Raw genomic sequence first — 18,591 nt, forward strand, 5'->3', positions numbered from 1 at the left:
ATAAAAGGCCAGTTGATGGACATCAGGTAAACAGCGGTAAGTAGAAACCTTCCTACTGCCGAATAATGACATCATTATTAAATAGCCAGGCATCAAATTTGAAGTAAACGTCGGAAAAAATTGATACAGTAGGGAAAAAAAGAAACGAGGCTCCTAAGGTAAGTGTGATGCATACGAGTAGTGGCTAGTACAACATTTGCCGATCCTCTTCCGGATCGTCCTCCTCTTTCCCCGACCCCTCTTTCTCCCGATTCTCGTCATTTGCCCCTTTTTCTTCATCTTTCGTCACCTGACTAATATCCGAACTTGAAGATTTCTTTTCGTCGCCCAATTCCTTCTCCTTCTCCGACTCTTTTTCTTCCTCTTCCTCTTCCTCGTCGCCTCCTCTTCCCGACGAAACAGGACTCGCTCCCTGGATGATCTCCATACGACTCTTTTGTTCCGGCGTCAATTGCAAATGGCGTTCGATTGCCGCCGCTTGCGACACGAACGTCATCTCCGTTTCGACGCTCACGACGCTTCCGGCGTTGTCGAGCGAAATCACCTCTTCATTCGCCGTCAAACTCTTCTTCTGTCTCCGTTTCTGTCGACCGCGTAAATCGCTACCGGAGGCGGGCGAACTCAAACTTCTCTGACTCATTGGCGACTCTTCGAGTCTCGCTCTTTCTGTATCGACACTTGCGGGGTCTTTGTCTCTGGAGCGTTTCACGCAGACGACTATGATAATGATCGCGACGGCTATTGCGACGACGCAACCGACGACAATTCCAGCGATAGCACCACTCGACAATCCGTCATTATCATCAAGCGGCAATGGGACGTACGGAAGAAGAGCTACGGCGAGAATGGGAGAAAAATCGCCCTTCTTTTCGTCGTCGTCCGTCGCTTGAATGATAAAATAATACGTATTGTTGGCATTTCTCGGAAGCGTCATCGTCATATTTTCCGTCTCTCCCGCCGGTTTGGGAGCAATCAACGCCGTTCCTTCGACTCGAAATTCGCTCGGCGACAAACGAGTCGCGTTTTGCGGGTTACGACGCAAAAGATCGGCGGCGTTGTCGTCGCGAGCCCATCGAATGACGTAACTTTGCACCGTGCCCTGATCGAAGTCGTCGCCCGGTGCCGTCCACGTCAGTGTCACGCGAGATTGCGTGTAATTCGCGTCTGTTACGCGAAAGTCCACGATTCGACTCGGCGGATAGATGTCCGCGTTGGGTTCGATGAAATCGTTATACGTCATCATGCCACCCGATGTGGTTCGCTGAAACGATGGAACGATGTCGACGGTCTCGTCGTCGTCGTCGTCGTCGTCGTCGCGACTTGTCGTCCCTTCGTCGCCGCTCATGTAGAGTGCGGACGTATCCCTGTAGGGAGCTGGATCGACGAGCGTCGACTTTTCTGTCGATTTCGCCTTGAATTGGACGTTGTATTGGCCCCTTTTACCCAAGCCCACGTAGCCGGTGAAATACGACGAGTATATGCCGTCGTCAGCGCGATAATCAGGATCTACATATATAGATCAGTTTTCTATTGATTCGACCTATTACGTTTTTACCTGCTCCGTTGTCTGCAAGTTTCCAATCTGATATATCGCCGGAGGGACTGATAATGGTAGCCCATACGTCGCCGTCGATTAGACGCTTTTCTCCCCGTTTCACGGCGACCGAGAACAAGGACGGAATACTTCCCATCGTATCCCACTCGCTAATCTTTGGTACGATAGTCATCGGGCCAATTCCCTGTCCGGGTGACGAATACGCTGACGCTCCTATGACGACGGTTGTCGTCGTCGATAGAGGCGAGCTGACATTGACGACGACATCCCATTTGCCCTCTTGGGGATTTTCAATGGGAATTTGTATGGCGCGAAATGCGGAACTGTCGCCGTCGTACCTCGTGCCGTCGGGAGATATCGCGACGGCGCTGAAGGCGAGCGGATTCGATTCGGAAACGTCGAGTGCAATTTGAACGTGCAGTCTTCGCGACGCCGTCGAATCGACGACAAACGACTGCGTCGCATTCTTCCGGTTAGCGTTTACCTCCTTAGACTCTTGAACCAAATTGACGGGACCCCGCGAGAGGACGCGTTCGGCGATCGACGAAAAGATGCTCTGGAGGGCGGCGAGCTGCTGATTTCCGTTCACCGGCACGACGTACTGATATCCGCCCGTATTCTCCACCACATTTCTCAATTTTCTGTACGTGAGAAGACTCGTCGGACGAGACGATTCGTGGTCGATCGTTACGGAGAAGAACGCGACTCCGCTGGCGAACAATTCCTCGACTACGGAATCGAGGTACGGTCTCGCCGTTTCGTCGTTATCGTTCAGCACAATCATGCTACTTCTCGCTTGAAATTTTCCTCCATTGGCTTGTCGAATGACCTGAAGTGCGGCCAGAATTCCCGATCCGATGCTAGTGGCTCCGACAGTCGTGTCCGGTAAAGCGTCATAGATGCTTTGTCTCGATTTGGGATTCTCTGTAATTGTCGTCAGATTTAGTCGGATTTCGGCTGTGTCACTAAAAGCGACGATGCCGACTTGAGTTCCGACGGGAAGCGCGCCGATAAACAGATAGGCGACCTGTCGAACCTTTTCCAGTCGTCGCTGCTGTGTCATACTCGTCGAAACGTCAATGACTAAGACGATTTGGTCGTACGATCTTCCCTGAACGACGTTGAATATCGGTTTGATTTGATTTGCCGTCAAATCGGTCGGCGCGACGTTCTGCAAGTCGGCGTGCTGTCGAATGACGTCCCACGTGCTCTGGTAGCCGCAGAACGTGTTCTGATCGTTGTTGGCGTAGACGTTATGGGCATTGGGAGCCGACTCGTCGATCCCGCAAAAACGAGTCACCTAAAAGGAGAAATCATAAGAGAGAGCGCGCGAAGACCCCATGCACGACCGCAGTCTACCTGACTGATATCCTGATAAAACATAATCGACGCAGCACCGGCTGCCTTTCCTTCGCTATCGCCGCCAGTCGTCGACCGAAACACGCACAGACCTCCACCCTCCTCGTGAGCCGAAGTCGGATGACAGACGCCGCCGTTGTCGCGATGCACGACGTCGCCGCTCAGCGCGTCGCTGCATTTCGTCGGCTCGAATCGACCGCGCGGCAAATACGTGTAAAGCTGCGCGAGACGCGTCGGATGCTCGTCGTACACTCCCCATCTATATCGAGCCCATTCGTGCACCAACGCTCGTCCGCCCGTCGTCTCCTAGCAACAGGTACCAAATAGATTATTTGGAAAAATACTACTAGCAGGGCGTGGTCTTACAGAGGAAAATCGCTTTGAATAGGCGAAAATGTATTCGCCTTCTCGTCCGCATTCGGACGAATAGCGAACGGCGAAGATTTGATTGCTCGCGGCGGCGGCGGCGGCGGCGGCGGCGGCAATTCGCACGTCAGCCCTCGCGTACGTCTCGTGAACAGCGGCATCGTAGCTCGACGCCGTCCACGTACTCGGCACTAGAATGGTGACGTTGCGAAAGAAGATTCGACGTCCGGTCGCCGCGTAAAGATACGTCGAAGCGTCGTAGAACGTCGTTTGAATGGCGTCGATAAGACTCGTTTCATCGACTTCGTCGACGTCGTCGGCGATCGCGACGACGACGTTGCCGTAGCCGTTCTCGTAGACGGAGACGCGACTTTTGCTGGCGGCGACGGCGACGGCGGCGATCGCGACGGCGAGACAAAGGAGGCGCATTTTCTCTTTGGGTGAGGTCGCGTATTCGGGTGGGGGGAGAATATATGCGTGGCGATCGAGCGGCGCGGCGTGGACAGGGGGGCCGCGCTCGCACGTGAGCGACGGCGTCGATCGATCGACGACAAAAACAAGGGTCTTCGCGAGTCGATGCTGCCCCGGCCGCGCGCGAGTCGTTGTTTCAGCTACGTGTTCTCGCGCCGTTTAAATTGCCAGTCAAATTTTTCTCATGCAAAAAAAGGTACGTGCTGCTTATGTGCATGCTTTAGTTTCTGAGAAGCGCCGTCTTATCGTTGGGCGTGTCGTGCGTCTCTTTGCATCTTCCTACGGCGGGGGAGTTCGCCACAGTTCCGCGTGCCGATAGAAATCATAGGGCGTCGAAGCAGGTAACGGTTGGGGCTCAGCGGAAGGGAGGGGGACCTCGACGGACCAGTCAACTAGTTCGGTTTCAAGATCAGGGGTATAGCTGCAGAAAGAAGAGTAACTTTAATTAGAAACCCTGTAGTAGCGGCCACTTCAATATTATTATTAATTAACGAAACTAGATAATTGTTAATTAATCAATTAATTAATTAATCAATTACTAATTTTTATATAGAAGTGGTCGTATTAGTTTACTTACAAGTCCATTATATTCAGTTGGGGAATTTTGCTGCTAGAAGGGATTTCTCTTGTTCTCATTGGTGGAGATGGTGACAATGACGATTCATCTACTTCTAGGGAGGGAAGATTTGTGTATCTAACCGTCTCTTTAGGTACATTGACGGCCTGAAAATATCATTATTTTGGCAGTGGAATTGATTTCTATTGAACTTGCTTTTGAACTTTTTCGCATCAGCGCTTCTCTTGTCGTCTCGTCGTGCAGGTGACTTTCTAATGCTCTATTCGCGTCGAATTCGCTCTTTTGTACCATCGCTAATTTGTGTTCCAGAATTCGAGTTGAATTTGTCACCGGATTTTGCAGCGAAGCGATTTCGTCGGCAACGAGGCATCGTTTCGCTTTGGGAGGCCTTGTCCTGCTCTTTTTCGTTGTCGGAAGCCCCTGAAGCCGATCGGGGGTCAGCGACAGTGCATCGTCGGCGGCGGATCGCAACTCCGGACGAGTGGGCGGGGCTTGTGGGATTGGAGCTGGTCTGACGTCATCGAGCGTCGACTCGAAACTGGGCTCCGCGCTGGTCATCGAAAATCGAAAGTGGTGTCAATGGTAATCCCTGCCTTTCCCCGGATCACCAGCTTGAAACGAGGCACCGAAACGATGCAATTTTGGGAAAGAAGAGTAGCACGGGACTTGAATCGAAAGCCCGTATAAATTTGCTGTGTAATTCGTGTCGTGACTCGTCCCTTTAGTCATTCTTCTTCTCGACGATCCGCGAAACATATGTCGGAGTGGCGTATGCGCAACGGGACCCACGGGGGACAGAGGAACCACGCCGAACCCGACCCTTATCACGTCACTCTGCCACCAAGCTACAAGAAAGAAAAAATGACTGCTGAGGATATAAGCAAATTGAAGGACTTTCAAATCGGAGGCAGCGGCGGCGGCGGCAGCATTCATTCGCGTCGAAGACAGGATTCGGGGGAATTCCCTTACGTAAGAAAAGGGACTTTTAAGGGCGAAGTTTAAAAAATGACATTTTAGGAAGAATTGGAGCAGCTGAGAAGAGATAACGAGCTGCTTCGATCAGGAACTGACAGCCTCATGGCGTCGCAAGTCGTTCAGCATGGTCAGAATTTGTCACGTTTGAGAAAGGAAAGGAACGATTTTAGGAAGCAACTCAAGGAGGCGTTGAAGGCGAATGAGGTAAAAGAACAGGAAAGAATATTGCATAATATTTTTACTTTATGAACAGCGTCTAATGAAGAGTGAAAGTGCTAAGGGCGGCGGCGGCGGCGGCGGCAGTGGGCACGGACAGTTGGATCCGGAAAAGGAGGCTCTTCGAAAGGACCTGGAAAAAACCAAAGAGAAACTGATAAGACTCGAAGATTTATATGAGAAGGAGAAAAGCAGCCCGGCTTCTCAACCATCATTGAAATCGTTTTCTGGGGAAAAGGAGAGGGTAGATCCGACACTGGTGCAAAGAGTGGAAGAGGCACGAAAGAAAGGAATCGGGTTATTAATTAATTAAGTCATTCGTTTTAGCTTAATAATGAAGTTGCAAAATTGAAGGAATCAAAAGCAGAGGTACGTCAACATATTGATTTTTTCTAATAAAAAAGATACATGTTTTTCTGTAGCTGTTAAAAGTTAATCAACAGTGGGATTCTCAATATCAGCGCATGAAAAATCAAACGACCGTGCGAATTCAGGAGTTGATGGAAGAAATTGATAAGTTAAAAGATCAGCTGGAGGTGTCGAATAAAGGCGGAGACCGAGAGCATCAGAGAGTGATAGCAGGCTTGGAAACGAGGCTGAGAGACGCGGAGAGAGAGTTGGAAGAATCAAAGAGAAGAGGTCGTCACGAGTTGGACACGATGAAGAGGAACTGGGAAAAAGAACGTCAGGAGAAAGAACTAGAAGTACGTGTACACGGGCGCCATCCATTAGTGCGTTTTCTTAATTTTGTGTAGGTGAAAGAATTACGCAGTGCGAATCAGGAGTGGGAGCATCACTACGCGCGTTTAAAGGCCGATTCAGAGCAATCCACTCGAGATTTGAAAACCGTTGTGCACGATTTGAACGATCAGCTGAATAAAGCCTTGGATCAGCAGACAGACGTGAAGCAGAACGAAGTTGGACAACTGCGCCAACAATTGACATTCAAAGAAAGAGATTTGGCTGAGACGAATGAGGAGAAGAGAGAGCTGCAAGGTATGCTTGAGAGAAAAGCAAGGGAGCTAGAAGGTGTGACAGCCAAATGGGAGCACTGCAAGATGTTGCTTGACAAGGTAAGCGCGTATAAATATTTTTAAAAGATTTGTTTAATTATTTGTTTTAGGAACAAGAGCACGGTGCTGAGCTTGAGCACGAATTGCGTGGTCTTCTTAGTCAGCGATCTCGTACCAGCAGCAGTGCTTCTCGTACTTCTCTTGGTGGGAGCGATGGCGCTGAGTTGAGGAGGCAGTTGCACAGCTTGGAGACGGCTAATGGCGTTTTGAAGGAACAGGTAGAAATTCTTCTGACTTTTTTTGCGGAATTTTGAGACTTTCCTGTAGATTCAACAGTATGAGGACGACTTTCTTCGGGAGAGACGAGACAAGGATGACTATGTGCGGAAGATGAGAGAGCAAAGAGACAGGGCGTCACGACTGGAGCAAAGAATACTTACCCTTACTGTGAGCGCAATAGTTTAAAAGTAGATGCGTTGCTGTTAGGGATGATAATTTATTTTTATTATAGACAAATAGGGCCAAGGAAGAAGAAGTAGGCCCCTTTGGTAGAGACACTATTGATGAGCAGCATCAAGCGTGGAGGCAGTTTGAGCAAGCGAGAGCGGCAGCGGCGGCGACAGATCCCGCTAACGTAAGAAAATGAAATTACCAGTGCACTTTGTATTCTATTCATGTTTTTTTTCAGTACAACGTGCAATAGATATAATAACCATTTGACATTTTTTTACTCTTTGGCGTCTTTCCTTTGGATCGTGTACGTGTAAAACTTTTTTGGCTGTCAATATTGCGCTGAAGTACAAACGCACTAATAATTGAGTCATTAGTCACGTGATTGAAAGCATCATGAGAATTCGAATTCTTTGTCTTCTTGGAGCCTTTGCTGCACTGGTGACGTCCAATCTAGAGCCATCGCCCTCAGAAGACGAAATCTATGACGGTGCAAAAGAGCGCGCTTGCACCCCATACGCAATCTCAAAATTCTCTTCATCTCAGACATATTCCAGCTGGTCGAAGAGAAAGAAACGCTCAAGCAGAAGCTAAAGACTCTCGACGCGACAAAGGAGCGAGCAAATCGCGGCGTTTCGGACGCGAAATGCGCGCGCTTGTCCGATCGCGTAAAAGAACTTCAGAACGACGTCGAAGCGAGTCACGACGAGCTCAGTCGGCTTCGAAAGGAACTCGAAAACGTCGTCGAAACGCGAAATCAGCTCGAACGGACCGCCCAGTGCGACGAGGAAAACGAAAAAGAGTCGGAAATCGAATTTCGAGGAAGATTTACGTTTCCGGTTGAGTCGGTGAGAAAATATGACGCATCGGATCCGAAAGTCGCTGAAAGCGTCAAAAAAGGAGTAAAAATCGCTGTAACTTTTAATTAATTAATTAATTAATAATGCGGTTTTTTAGATTCCAATTGTAATTGGTGGGACTAATATGACTAGGAGTTTAGTTGGGAAATGGACTTTGAAATATTTGGCTGATCAATTGGGCGATCAGATTATACGCATGTCCATTTCGGAGAATCACAAGTTCATGTACTTCAGTCAAGAAAATCGAGGTCGCTACGAGTGGAATCCCACGTATAAAATCAATCAGGGAACGTTTCAAACTTTTATTGATTTAATGGAGACTCTTGATGCGGCCGATAACGGGACTCGAGTTTATTTTCAGCACTTGCTTCGAGAATTGGTATTGTCTGCTGGCTTGGAAAACGACAGAGGAAATTTCAATTGGAATTTTATTGATGATTTGAGGTTGTCGAGTGGATGGGGCGAGTGGAAGGACAATTTGCTTCTAGTTGGAATGAGAGACGTCACAACGCCGGCTCATTATGATTCGATGGAGAATTTATTTACGATGGTGCGTATTGTTGCTTTGTATTTTAAATGAGGAATAAAATATTTTCTTTTCTATTCTAGGTGAGTGGTTATAAACGATGCTTTCTCTTTGATCCCAGTCAGTTTGCCGGCCTCTATCCATATCCCGTGCATCATCCACACGATCGGCAATCTCAGGTACCGTACTTTAGTGTGGAAGGGAGATTTAAATGACGTTGTTCTAGGTGGATTTTGATCATCCAAATTTTGATCAGTTTCCAAGATTTCGCGAGGTGCGTGCATTGGAAGCTGTTCTCAGTCCAGGTGACGTTCTGTACATTCCTGCATACTGGTGGCACTACGTTGAATCGGCGAGAAAGGGGTAGGAAAAGGTTTTGCACGTTTCTTTTTAGAAGCATTTGTTTTCTAGTACAACGGTATCTTTGAATTTTTGGTTTTTACCTGCTTGGACTGGTAAAAATGCCAAGAGGCAGATGCCAGAATCTGTTCAGTATGTTCACGCTCAGAGAGAAGTGGAAACGTTAATTGGAAAATTGACTCATCCTTCAAAGGTGCAAGCAGGCAGCGCAATATTGATTCTAATTAATTTCATATGGTTTCTAGGTTGGACGCGTATTAACTGATATACTTCACCGAAGATTTGAATTTTTGCAATCAGAGGCGACCCCATGATTTTTTTCATCAAAACCGAATTTTAGCGCGCGCGCTTTGCTCCGTCTCTCGCGCATGGATCCATTGTCTAGGTGTCCTTCCGAAGCGGTAGATACTTTCTACGTTCTGTAACTCGTTCCTAGTGCATAGTTCCGTGCAGGATCTAGCTGGAAGAGCTCGCGCTTGCGAAGGATGCCCCGGACGCGAGCTGTGCCTGTCGCAGAGTCAGTAGGCTCTTCGTTCGGTCTATGCACGCTCTCCTGCTAGAGATCTCTGTCTTAGGCACACTTGATCCCGATCAAGAACAGATCGACTGCAGAATGAAAGCAATAAAGCACAAAATACTGATAGTATCTGGAAAAGGAGGTAGGCGGAACTTAGAGACAAGACATGTGGACTTCGCGCAAGTTTTTTTGATGCAGGAGTTGGAAAATCGAGCATAGCGGCAAGTTTAAGCATGGCTCTCGCTCAAATGTCTCACAAGGCAAAATGAGTCTTTTTTTGATATTCAAAATAATTGCATTGCTTTTTTAAAAAGGTTGGCTTGGTGGATCTCGACATATGTGGGCCTAGTGTGCCGAAACTGCTTTCCGTCGAAGATCAAGTTGTTGTGAATTCAACCTGGGGATGGCAGCCTCTCAAGTGAGATTTTATAAGAACTAATAATGGGAGTAACACTGATTTCCTGCATTCCACAGATCACCTTTTTACGATATTAAGGTTATGTCTACAGGAGCTATTTTGAATGAAGACAGTAGAGCGTAAGAAAACAAAAACGATAACCAATGCAATCAGATATTTTCTTTTCAAGGGTCATATGGAGGGGTCCTAGAAAGACTGCTCTAATAAAAAGATTTTTGAAAGACGTGTATTGGGGTCGGTTGGATTTTCTAATGTTTGGTACGTGCATTCAGTATTAGCGCTCGATTTCACGTGACGTCTCTTTAGATACTCCACCCGGGACGTCAGACGAACATTTGACCGTTGTTAAAGTGCTAAAAGGCGTCGAACCCGACGGAGCCGTCATTGTGACGACGCCGCAAGAAGTCGCATTGGACACGATTAGGAAAGAGATTGATTTCTGTAGGAAAATGAGTCTGCCTATAATAGGCATAGTTGAAAACATGAGTGGGTTCATTTGCCCATGTTGTCAGGTAAAGAGGAATCAAATGGGTTGATGGAGAAATAGCTTTATTAATTAATTAATAACGTAGGCAAAATGGGATATATATTGCCGAGCTGACGTTGAAAAGTTGGCATCAAAGCATGGAATAACTTATTTAGGAAGGGTGCCACTTGATCCGGTAAGAAATATAAAATTTCATGTAATCGTCTCTCATTCCATTACAAGGAGCTGAGCAAGTGCTGCGAGTACGGCCAAAATTATCTTGAGCGCCATAAAGAGGCCGCGGGAGCTCGAGCCATAATTAGCGTTACGGAATTAATAGTTGACAAGTTGCGCAGCTCCTAATTAAATTCGCAGCACGCGTCGAGGTCGTCCCGGATAACGTTAATCTCCCTCCCCCTTGTTTTTTCCGTGGCTTCTTCGTTCTGACGTCTTCCTTCCTCTCGCAAATGGACACCGATTCGCCAGATTTCTCTAATGTGCACTCCGTCGACGTCATGTCAGCGGCGAAACGACGAAGAATCGACGAAGAGTCGTCCTCCTCTCCGTTTCCTCCTGAGTTGTTGGAGAACATCTTTTGTCACTTGCCGCTGTCGGATCTTCTCCTGGGCGCTCAATTGGCGTGCAAACAATGGCATTCCATCGTCGCCAACGACGAGGTGAAATCGGAGCTGCGAAAATCGTCATTCTCACGGGCGTTGGTCCTTTTAGTTCATGTTGCACAAGAAGACGTATAAGAAGTTTGAGAAAGACGGTCCAACTCAAATTGATATATTGTCTTCGCCCTTGTATGCCGCCGTTGTCGGAGCACCGGATTCCGTTTTGAAGTTCGCTAGGTTGCTTGGACGCGAATTTTCAATATTTCTTTAGATTGGAATTTTGACGTTTTTAGTCACGTGAAGAACTTTCGGCCGTCGTCGTGTTATCCGGGAACGAACGCGGCACTGCAAAGATGCCGGCTTTTCAAAATGGCCCGAAAAGTATTGAATAAATTGAATGGCGATGCATCCGTCGAGGTTCTCAGTTTCATTCGTTTTTTGCGTGTCTGGCTTCTTAGTGGTTGTTTTTTTAGGATTTGGACACATGGAGCCTGATTTTTCTCCTAGTCGCATTTTCCCATACAGTACAAGACTGCTGCGACGTCATTCAACAGATCACCTTTCCTCATCTTCATCAATACAAATCGAAAGCGTTTGTGTCGACAGCTCACGGACTCGACTTTCTTTACTACGTTGCCACGTACCTGAAGGCATTGAGAGAACCGTGTCAATTAACACCAGGGTAATTGTTTGATACGTTGTTGTCGGTTTTTGAATTAAAAGTACTTTAGAATTCACTATCGTCTTTACTATGCACTGTATCAAGGGGAAAAGGCTGGCAGGCAGGATATAGGACATTTGCAGCAGGTGCTCACTTCTCATGGCGGTCAGCAGTCCATACAAAGGTACTGGTACTAAAGAGGCGTGTGCGTTTTTTTCTACGTAATTGTCCTAATGTGTAGCAACTTGGACAATTTGACGAGGTTGACCCGAGAACAAGTGGCCATTATAAATCACGAAATGAAGCCAGGGCATCTTCTCAAAATTGTTGCCTTAGCCGGTAAATAATGATCATTGATCCTATTGATGTATTGGACTTGATTTCCACAGGAACGGGAAAAACGACAACGCTTGTGGAATACACGAAGCTTCGGCCTGACATGAAGTTTCTCGTAGCCTGCTACAATAAGTAAAGCTCGTCTATTTAGAGTTCCGGGGTGTTTTTTTCTACGTGACACTGTTTCAGGAGCGTGCAACTTTATGCGCAAACCCAATTTCCAAGCAACGTGGAATGCCGAACATTTCATTCGCTGGCTTACGCGGCCGTTGGCAAACAGTACGAGAAGTAGGCAAGAAAAAATTTTTTGTAAACGGGTTTCTTTAGTTATAGAGGAAAGCTAAACGAAATCAAAGCGTACTCGGTATCTGCGGCTCTCAATCGAGGCTTCGTTCACCTCATCCACAGCAAACGGACGATTGACACTCTCAACTGTTACATAGCAACGGATGACGACGAGATCAAGCCAGAGCACGTGCCCGCAAACATTCGAATAATGGAACCGAATAAGGTAAGCGTTGCGCAAACGTAGGTTTATCTAAAATGTTCCATTAATGATTTTCTGATATAGTGGGGAATGTACGTAGAAGATGCCAGACAATTGTGGGAGTGCTCGAAGGACGTCACCAACAGGAGTGTCAACTTGAGTCACGACGGTTTTTCATGTTAATTATAGATTTTTCCTTTTTCTATCGATGTATCTCAGGATATCTTAAGCTGTGGCAACTTAGCCGACCTCAAATCAAAGGCTTTGACTGCTTACTCATCGACGAAGCTCAAGACATCACTCCAGGTATAAGGGATCGATTAATCAAGCGTGCATCAAGCGACTGTGATCTTCTTCAGCTGTTGCCTCTGTACTCTCTTCTCAAGAGACGCCTCAGATAATGGTCGGAGATCCTCATCAGCAGATTTACGGCTTCAAGGGAGCCGAGAATGTTTTGACGAAAATGAAAGCAACGCACACCTATTATTTGACGCAAGTAGAAAAAACCTTGTCCGTGGTGCAGTCGTTGAGCTCATCTTTTGATAGTCTTTTCGATTTGGACCCGAAATTGCGTACGTGGCCGCTTGCCTTCTCGACGATCTAAAGGGCGTGAGAAATCGACTGATTGTGGGAACGATGAACGACAGTAGGCAAACGGGGATATTGCAAAAATGGGAGACGGGCTCATGGAACAGCTTCTAGGTGGCGTTCTGGGTGATACCGTGGGGCAAATTGCTGTCATAGCCCGACTGAATTACACTTTATTCAACGAAGCGGTTCGCGTGTGCCAAGAGCAGCCAAACGCGTCAATTGGCTTTGTGGGGGTTCGTTTTTAGTATAGACACCTAAAGAGTCGTCAAGGTTTTGTTCCAGGGCATTGATGGCTATAGGTTGGACCGAATTTTGGATATTTATAGGTTGTTTTCTGGCAATACGCGTGAGTCGAGACAATTGGCCAGTTCGCGCGATACCAGTAATTATTTTTAGACCTAATCAGAGATCCGCTGATAAAAAAGTTTTCTTCATTTTCCGCCTTGAAAAAATACGCTTTGGACGCTCCTGACAACGAACTGATGGGCAAGTTGAGAGTGAGTTAGTAGGAGAATTTCTTCGCGGTAGATCGTAGTCACCTCACTCTAGACGGTCGAGACGCATCACAGTAATATTCCCGCATACGTGCAATTGCTCAAAGATCGTTCGCGTGAGGAAGACTTTGCCGGTAACTAGACACACGAGATTTTGGGACTACTTTGATTAGATGTCTTTCAGACATTTTGTTTTCTACCACGCACAAGGCGAAGGGACTTGAATTTAGCACCGTTCGTGTTCTAGACGATTTTCTCGGCGCGTCTGCTCATCTGCCGACGTTTGGTGGCGTTGGGAATTTGCCTGAAGACGAGTACAATTTGCTGTATGTCGCCGCGACAAGAGCCAAAAATCGTCTGCGTATGCCAAGGACTCTTTTTAACATTTTGAAAAGAGCGGGAGTAAGGGGCCAAGATTTTTTGTCATATTATGATTTTTGAACGTTGGTGATGTAGGAGAAGTTTGTTGTTCCCGTGGAAGTTGAAGACGAGACGGTTGGTTTTTGAAATTTGAGAGAACTGTTATTTTGAGTTGATAATGTGCTAGGATGGCAGCACCGTTTGTTCCGCGTGCAAGTCAGATGGAGACAAGCCGGCAAAGCTTGCTAGTAGCAGTAGCATCACTATTCAACAGCGGAAAGTCGTCTTGGTAAGAAAGATTATGCTTTAGCTTCAAGGTCTTCCTATGTGTTGTAATGGCAGGAGAGTGGAGCAACTGCTCAAGAAGATCGGCTTGTTTCCTGCCGTTATTGCAAGGAAAGGCTTGCACCATTCTTCACAGGTGTGTGATTCATTTGTTTGATTTGATTTGCCGTTTACTGATTTATGATGAAACTGGTTCTGCTTCTCTAAGGCGCTTCACCCATTCTTAATTTGTTTAAGAACAGTTCCGTCGTCCCTAATTAAATTGCGACAGAACGCGAGATCGACCGGGGGTAACGCCAATTTTAGTTCCTCCCCCGATTTTCCGCTTCTACGCTCTGTCGTCTTTCTTCCCCGCTATTTCTTCAATTTGCGCTCTGTCAACGTCATGTCAGCGGCGAAACGACGAAGAATTGACCAAGCGTTGGCCTCTCCGCTTCCTCCTGAGTTGTTGGAGAACATCTTTTGTCACTTGCCACTGTCTGATCTTCTTCTGGGCGCTCAATTGACGTGCAAACAATGGCATTCCGTCATCGCCAACGAGGAGGTAAACCCAGAGACGAGCGAAAGTCGTCGTTTGTGCGCACGTGAGTTTAGTTCATGTTACACAAGAAGACGTATAAGAAGTTTGAGAAAGACGGTCCAACTCAAACTCGTGTATCGTCTTCGCCCTTGTATGCTGCCGTCGTCGGAGCACCGGATTCTGTTTTGAAGTTTGCTAGGTTACTTGGACGCGGATTTTTAATATTTTAGATTGGAATTTTTAACGTTTTTAGTCTCGTGAAGAACTTTCGGTCGTCGTCATGTTACCCAGGAACAAACGTGGGACTGCAAAGATGCCGGCTTTTCAAAATAGCTCAAAAAGTATTGAATAAATTGAACGGCGATTCACCAGTTGAGGTTCTCAGTTTTATTCGTTATTCGTGTCTGGCTTCTTAGTGGTTGTTTTTTTAGGGTTTGTTCACTTGGAGTCTGATTTTTCTCCTAGTGGCATTTTCCCATACAGTGCAAGACTGCTGTGACGTCATTCAACAGATCACCTTTCCTCATCTTCATCAATACAAATCGAAAGCGTTTGTGTCGACAACTCAAGGACTCGACTTTCTTTACTACGTTGCCACGTACCTGAAGGCACTGAGAGAACCGTGTCAATTAACACCAGGGTAATTGTTTGATACGTCGTTGTCGTTTTTTGAATTAAAACTACTTTAGAATTCACTATCGTCTTTACTATGCGCTGTATCAGGGGGAAAAGGCCGGCAGGCAGGATATAGGACATTTGCAGCCGGTGCTCACTTCTCATGGCGGTCAGCAGTCCATACAAAGATACTTGTACTGAGGAAGCACGCACGTTTTGTACGTAATTATGGCATCATGTGTAGCAAGTCGGACAATTCGACGAGGTTGACCCGGGAACAAGTGGCCATTATAAATCACAAAATGAAGCCAGGGCATCTTCTCAAAATTGTTGCCTTAGCCGGTAAATAATGATCATTGATCCTATTGATGAATTGGACTTGAGTTCTACAGGAGCGGGAAAAACGACAACGCTTGTGGAATACACGAAGCTTCGGCCTGACATGAAGTTTCTCGTAGCCTGCTACAATAAGTAGAGCTCGTGTATTAAGAGTTCTGGGTGTGTTTTTTTCTACGTACCACTTTTTCAGGAGCGTGCGACGTCATGCGCAAACCCAATTTCCAAAAAACGTGGAATGCCGAACACTTCATTCTCTGGCTTACGCGGCCGTCGGCAGACAGTACGAGAAGAAGCCGAGAAAAAATTTATAAACGGGTTTCTTTAGTTATAAAGGAAAGCTAAACGAAATCAAAGCGTACTCGGTAGCTTCAGCTCTCGGAATTCACCTCATCCACAGCAAACGGACGATTGACACTCTCAATTGTTACATAGCAACAGATGACGACGAGATCAAGCCAGAGCACGTGCCCGCAGACATTCGAAAAAAGGAACCGAATAAGGTAAGCGTTGGGCAACATAGTAGGTTTATCTAAAAAGTTCAATGATTTTCTCATATAGTGGGGAATGTACGTAGAAGATGCCAGACGATTGTGGGAGTGCTCAAAGGACGTCGCCAACAGGAGCGTCAACCTGAGTCACGACGGTTTTTATGTCAACGATAGATTTTCCTCTTCCATCAATGTATTTCAGGATATCTTAAACTGTGGCAACTCAGCCGACCTCAAATCAAAGGCTTTGACTGCTTACTCATTGACGAAGCTCAAGACATCACTCCAGGTATCGATTAATTGATTAATCAAGTGTGTATGTGTCAAGGGATCATCTTTAGCTGTTGCCTCCGTACTCTCTTCTCAGGAGACGCCTCAGATAATGGTCGGAGATCCTCATCAGCAGATTTATGGCTTCAAGGGAGCCGAGAACGTTTTGACGAAGATGAAAGCAACGCACACCTATTATTTGACGCAGGTAGGAAAAACCTTGTCGTCGTAGATGCAGTCGTTGAGCGCGTCTTTTGGCAGTCTTTTCGATTTGGATCCGAAATTGCGTACGTGGCCGCTTGCCTTCTCGACGATCTAAAGGGCGTGAGAAATCGACTGATTGTGGGAACGATGAACGACAGTAGGCGAACGGGAATATTGCAAAAATGGGGGACGGGCTCTTGGAACGGCTTCTAGGTGGCGTTCTGGGTGATACCGTGGGGCAAATTGCTGTCATAGCCCGACTGAATTACACTTTGTTCAACGAAGCGGTTCGCGTGTGCCAAGAGCAGCCAAACGTGTCAATCGGCTTTGTGGGGGTTCGTTTTTAGTATAGACACCTAAAGAGTCGTCAAGGTTTTGTTGGCAGGGCATTCGCAGTTATAGCTTGGACCGAATTTTGGATATTTATTGGTTGTTTTCTGGCAGTTTGCGTGAGTAGAGATAATTGGCGAGTGAGTTGGCAATATACCAGTAATTTCGTTAGGCTCAATCAAAGATCCGCTGATAGAAAAGTTTTCTAATTTTGGCGCATTGCAAAAATACGCGTTGAATGCTCCCGACAACGAACTGGTGGGCAAGTTGAAAGTGAGTCAGTAGGAAAAGAGTTTAATTCTTTAGCAGATTAGATCTCACCTCATTCTAGACGGTTGAGACGCATCACAGTAATATTCCCGCATACGTGAAATTGCTAAAAGATCGTTCACGTCCGGAAAAATTTGCCGGTAACTAGAAATGAGATTTTGAGGTCTACTTTGATTAGTTGTTTTTCAGACATTGTATTTTCTACCACGCACAAGGCGAAGGGACTCGAATTCAGCACAGTTCGTGTACTAGACGATTTTCTCGGTGCGTCTGGCGCGCCTGCTCACGGACCACATCCGCCAACGTTTGGCGTTGGCAATTTGCCTGAAGACGAGTACAATTTGCTTTACGTCGCTGCGACGAGAGCCAAAAAACGTCTGCGTATGTCAAGGACTCTTTTTAACATTTTGAAAAGAGCGGGAGTAAGAGGCGAAGATTTTTTGTCGTGATTTTTGAAATTTTGTTGGTGGTAGGAGAAATTTGTTGTTCCCGTGGAAGTTGGAGACGAGACGGTTGCTTTTGAAATTTAAGAGAAATGTTATGAGTGGATAATGTATTGATTCTAGGATGGCAGCACCATTTGTTCCGCATGCAAGTCAGATGGAGACAAGCCAACAGAACTAGCTAGTAGCAGTAGCATCACTATTCAAGAGCGAAAAGTCGTCTTGGTGAGAAGATGATGTTTTTGCTTAATATCTCTCTAAGTGTTGTAATGGCAGGAGAATGGAGTAACTGCTCAAGAGGATCGGCTTGTTTCCTGCCGTTATTGCAAGGAAAGGCTGGCACCATTCTACACAGGTATGTGATTCATTTGTTTGATTTACTGTTTTTACACTCTAAGACGCTTCACCCATTAATAATTTGTACGGTTGCACACAGTGACACTGGGCTTGCACACTCCGCACGTACTGTAGGTGCTCCACGTAGGCGCACGTGCCTCCTGACGGCAGACGCGCGCTACCAAAATGGCGAGCACGAGCGACTCCATGAAACGTCTCCATGAAGACTCTGAAACTCCGAGCTTTCGCGGTCCTTAGACGCCTCCAGAGGCTCGTTTCGGTCGTCGGCGAGTTTTGGCGTACGAAGCAGCGTGACGTGGAGCCGGTAAGACGAACGCAGTCGGCTTCCCAACCCAAGTCTTCTTTGTGTAACATTTTCTCGGGTCCCCAGAGCGTGGTTGTTCGGCGAGATCCCACATCGTCGATTTTTTGCCTCCTCGTAGGCCGATGTCTGACCTGACGAAAGCCATATGTCGTGGTCAATACGCGCGCATTGCATTACAGGTAAGGAATTCAAAGATATTCATTCAGTCTTTTCACAGATTTCAGCCGTTTTCCTGCAGGAAGGATAGATACGTGCTACTTCCGGTCTTCTGCTGAAGAGAAGAGAAGCTTATCGTCGAGTGCTAGAGCGGACTCGTGCTTGTGCATGTGGCATGCGTAGTTAGGTGCATAACATGATTTGCACACTTTGCTCCCCTGACGCGCTAGGTTGGTAGATAGGCTTAGTGTAGTGTAGGTTAGTTAGTTAGGGCGCCGGCGGGGTGGTGCACCCCGCGTGCGCTGCCGCCGTCATGGAGAAAAGAGTAGGGTACA

The 18,591-nt window shown here is 46.9% G+C and overlaps 5 protein-coding genes across 7 annotated transcripts; 4 read left to right on the forward strand and 1 right to left on the reverse strand.

The window, feature by feature from the left end:
- Positions 1–65: 65 nt before the first annotated feature.
- LOC136186801 (calcium-activated chloride channel regulator 1-like) lies at positions 66–3,768 on the reverse strand. Its single transcript, XM_065974262.1, has 4 exons — positions 3,281–3,768; positions 2,915–3,220; positions 1,556–2,855; positions 66–1,506 (listed from the first exon to the last, which is right to left on the reverse strand). The coding sequence occupies exons 1-4, from the start codon at positions 3,707–3,709 to the stop codon at positions 185–187; spliced, it is 3,357 nt and encodes a 1,118-aa protein (XP_065830334.1). The 5' UTR covers positions 3,710–3,768; the 3' UTR covers positions 66–184.
- A 501-nt stretch (positions 3,769–4,269) lies between these two features.
- Positions 4,270–7,351, forward strand: LOC136186805 (trichohyalin-like). Its single transcript, XM_065974269.1, has 11 exons — positions 4,270–4,571; positions 4,638–5,297; positions 5,346–5,507; positions 5,557–5,796; positions 5,847–5,888; positions 5,942–6,223; positions 6,275–6,592; positions 6,643–6,810; positions 6,860–6,979; positions 7,044–7,166; positions 7,221–7,351. Exons 2-11 carry the CDS (start codon positions 5,085–5,087, stop codon positions 7,233–7,235), a joined length of 1,683 nt encoding a protein of 560 aa, XP_065830341.1. The 5' UTR covers positions 4,270–4,571; positions 4,638–5,084; the 3' UTR covers positions 7,236–7,351.
- Positions 7,352–7,376: 25 nt separating this feature from the next.
- Positions 7,377–9,066, forward strand: LOC136186809 (hypoxia-inducible factor 1-alpha inhibitor-like). Its single transcript, XM_065974276.1, has 7 exons — positions 7,377–7,472; positions 7,529–7,884; positions 7,940–8,392; positions 8,452–8,547; positions 8,595–8,731; positions 8,780–8,921; positions 8,974–9,066. Exons 1-7 carry the CDS (start codon positions 7,379–7,381, stop codon positions 9,040–9,042), a joined length of 1,347 nt encoding a protein of 448 aa, XP_065830348.1. The 5' UTR covers positions 7,377–7,378; the 3' UTR covers positions 9,043–9,066.
- An 8-nt stretch (positions 9,067–9,074) lies between these two features.
- On the forward strand, positions 9,075–10,511 carry LOC136186814 (uncharacterized). Its single transcript, XM_065974284.1, has 10 exons — positions 9,075–9,129; positions 9,182–9,245; positions 9,304–9,387; positions 9,444–9,505; positions 9,560–9,663; positions 9,720–9,782; positions 9,833–9,921; positions 9,970–10,175; positions 10,236–10,325; positions 10,373–10,511. Exons 1-10 carry the CDS (start codon positions 9,097–9,099, stop codon positions 10,490–10,492), a joined length of 915 nt encoding a protein of 304 aa, XP_065830356.1. The 5' UTR covers positions 9,075–9,096; the 3' UTR covers positions 10,493–10,511.
- Positions 10,492–17,878, forward strand: LOC136186802 (F-box DNA helicase 1-like). Of its 3 annotated transcripts, XM_065974263.1 has the most exons (25): positions 13,618–13,717; positions 13,772–13,810; positions 13,863–13,964; positions 14,018–14,096; positions 14,169–14,504; positions 14,555–14,679; positions 14,734–14,857; positions 14,912–15,120; positions 15,170–15,289; positions 15,340–15,437; positions 15,488–15,566; positions 15,625–15,714; positions 15,760–15,934; positions 15,993–16,077; positions 16,125–16,211; positions 16,264–16,400; positions 16,454–16,553; positions 16,610–16,731; positions 16,782–16,845; positions 16,899–16,999; positions 17,058–17,136; positions 17,186–17,418; positions 17,470–17,508; positions 17,563–17,664; positions 17,716–17,878. In XM_065974263.1, exons 3-25 carry the CDS (start codon positions 13,864–13,866, stop codon positions 17,800–17,802), a joined length of 2,772 nt encoding a protein of 923 aa, XP_065830335.1. In that variant the 5' UTR covers positions 13,618–13,717; positions 13,772–13,810; position 13,863; the 3' UTR covers positions 17,803–17,878. The 3 variants fall into 3 exon arrangements, with proteins under 3 accessions (XP_065830336.1, XP_065830337.1, XP_065830335.1); XM_065974264.1 differs by lacking the exons at positions 14,555–14,679; positions 14,734–14,857; positions 14,912–15,120; ... (15 more) ...; positions 17,563–17,664; positions 17,716–17,878 and adding exons at positions 10,492–10,806; positions 10,859–10,983; positions 11,040–11,163; ... (12 more) ...; positions 13,218–13,318; positions 13,371–13,449 and having other exon boundaries at positions 13,500–13,717; positions 14,169–14,309; XM_065974265.1 differs by lacking the exons at positions 14,169–14,504; positions 14,555–14,679; positions 14,734–14,857; ... (16 more) ...; positions 17,563–17,664; positions 17,716–17,878 and adding exons at positions 10,492–10,806; positions 10,859–10,983; positions 11,040–11,163; ... (12 more) ...; positions 13,218–13,318; positions 13,371–13,449 and having other exon boundaries at positions 13,500–13,717; positions 14,018–14,167.
- The last annotated feature ends 713 nt before the right edge of the window (positions 17,879–18,591 follow it).

Source organism: Oscarella lobularis, chromosome 4, assembly GCF_947507565.1.
Source record: "Oscarella lobularis chromosome 4, ooOscLobu1.1, whole genome shotgun sequence".
In the NCBI taxonomy this organism is placed as follows: Eukaryota; Metazoa; Porifera; class Homoscleromorpha; order Homosclerophorida; family Oscarellidae; genus Oscarella; species Oscarella lobularis.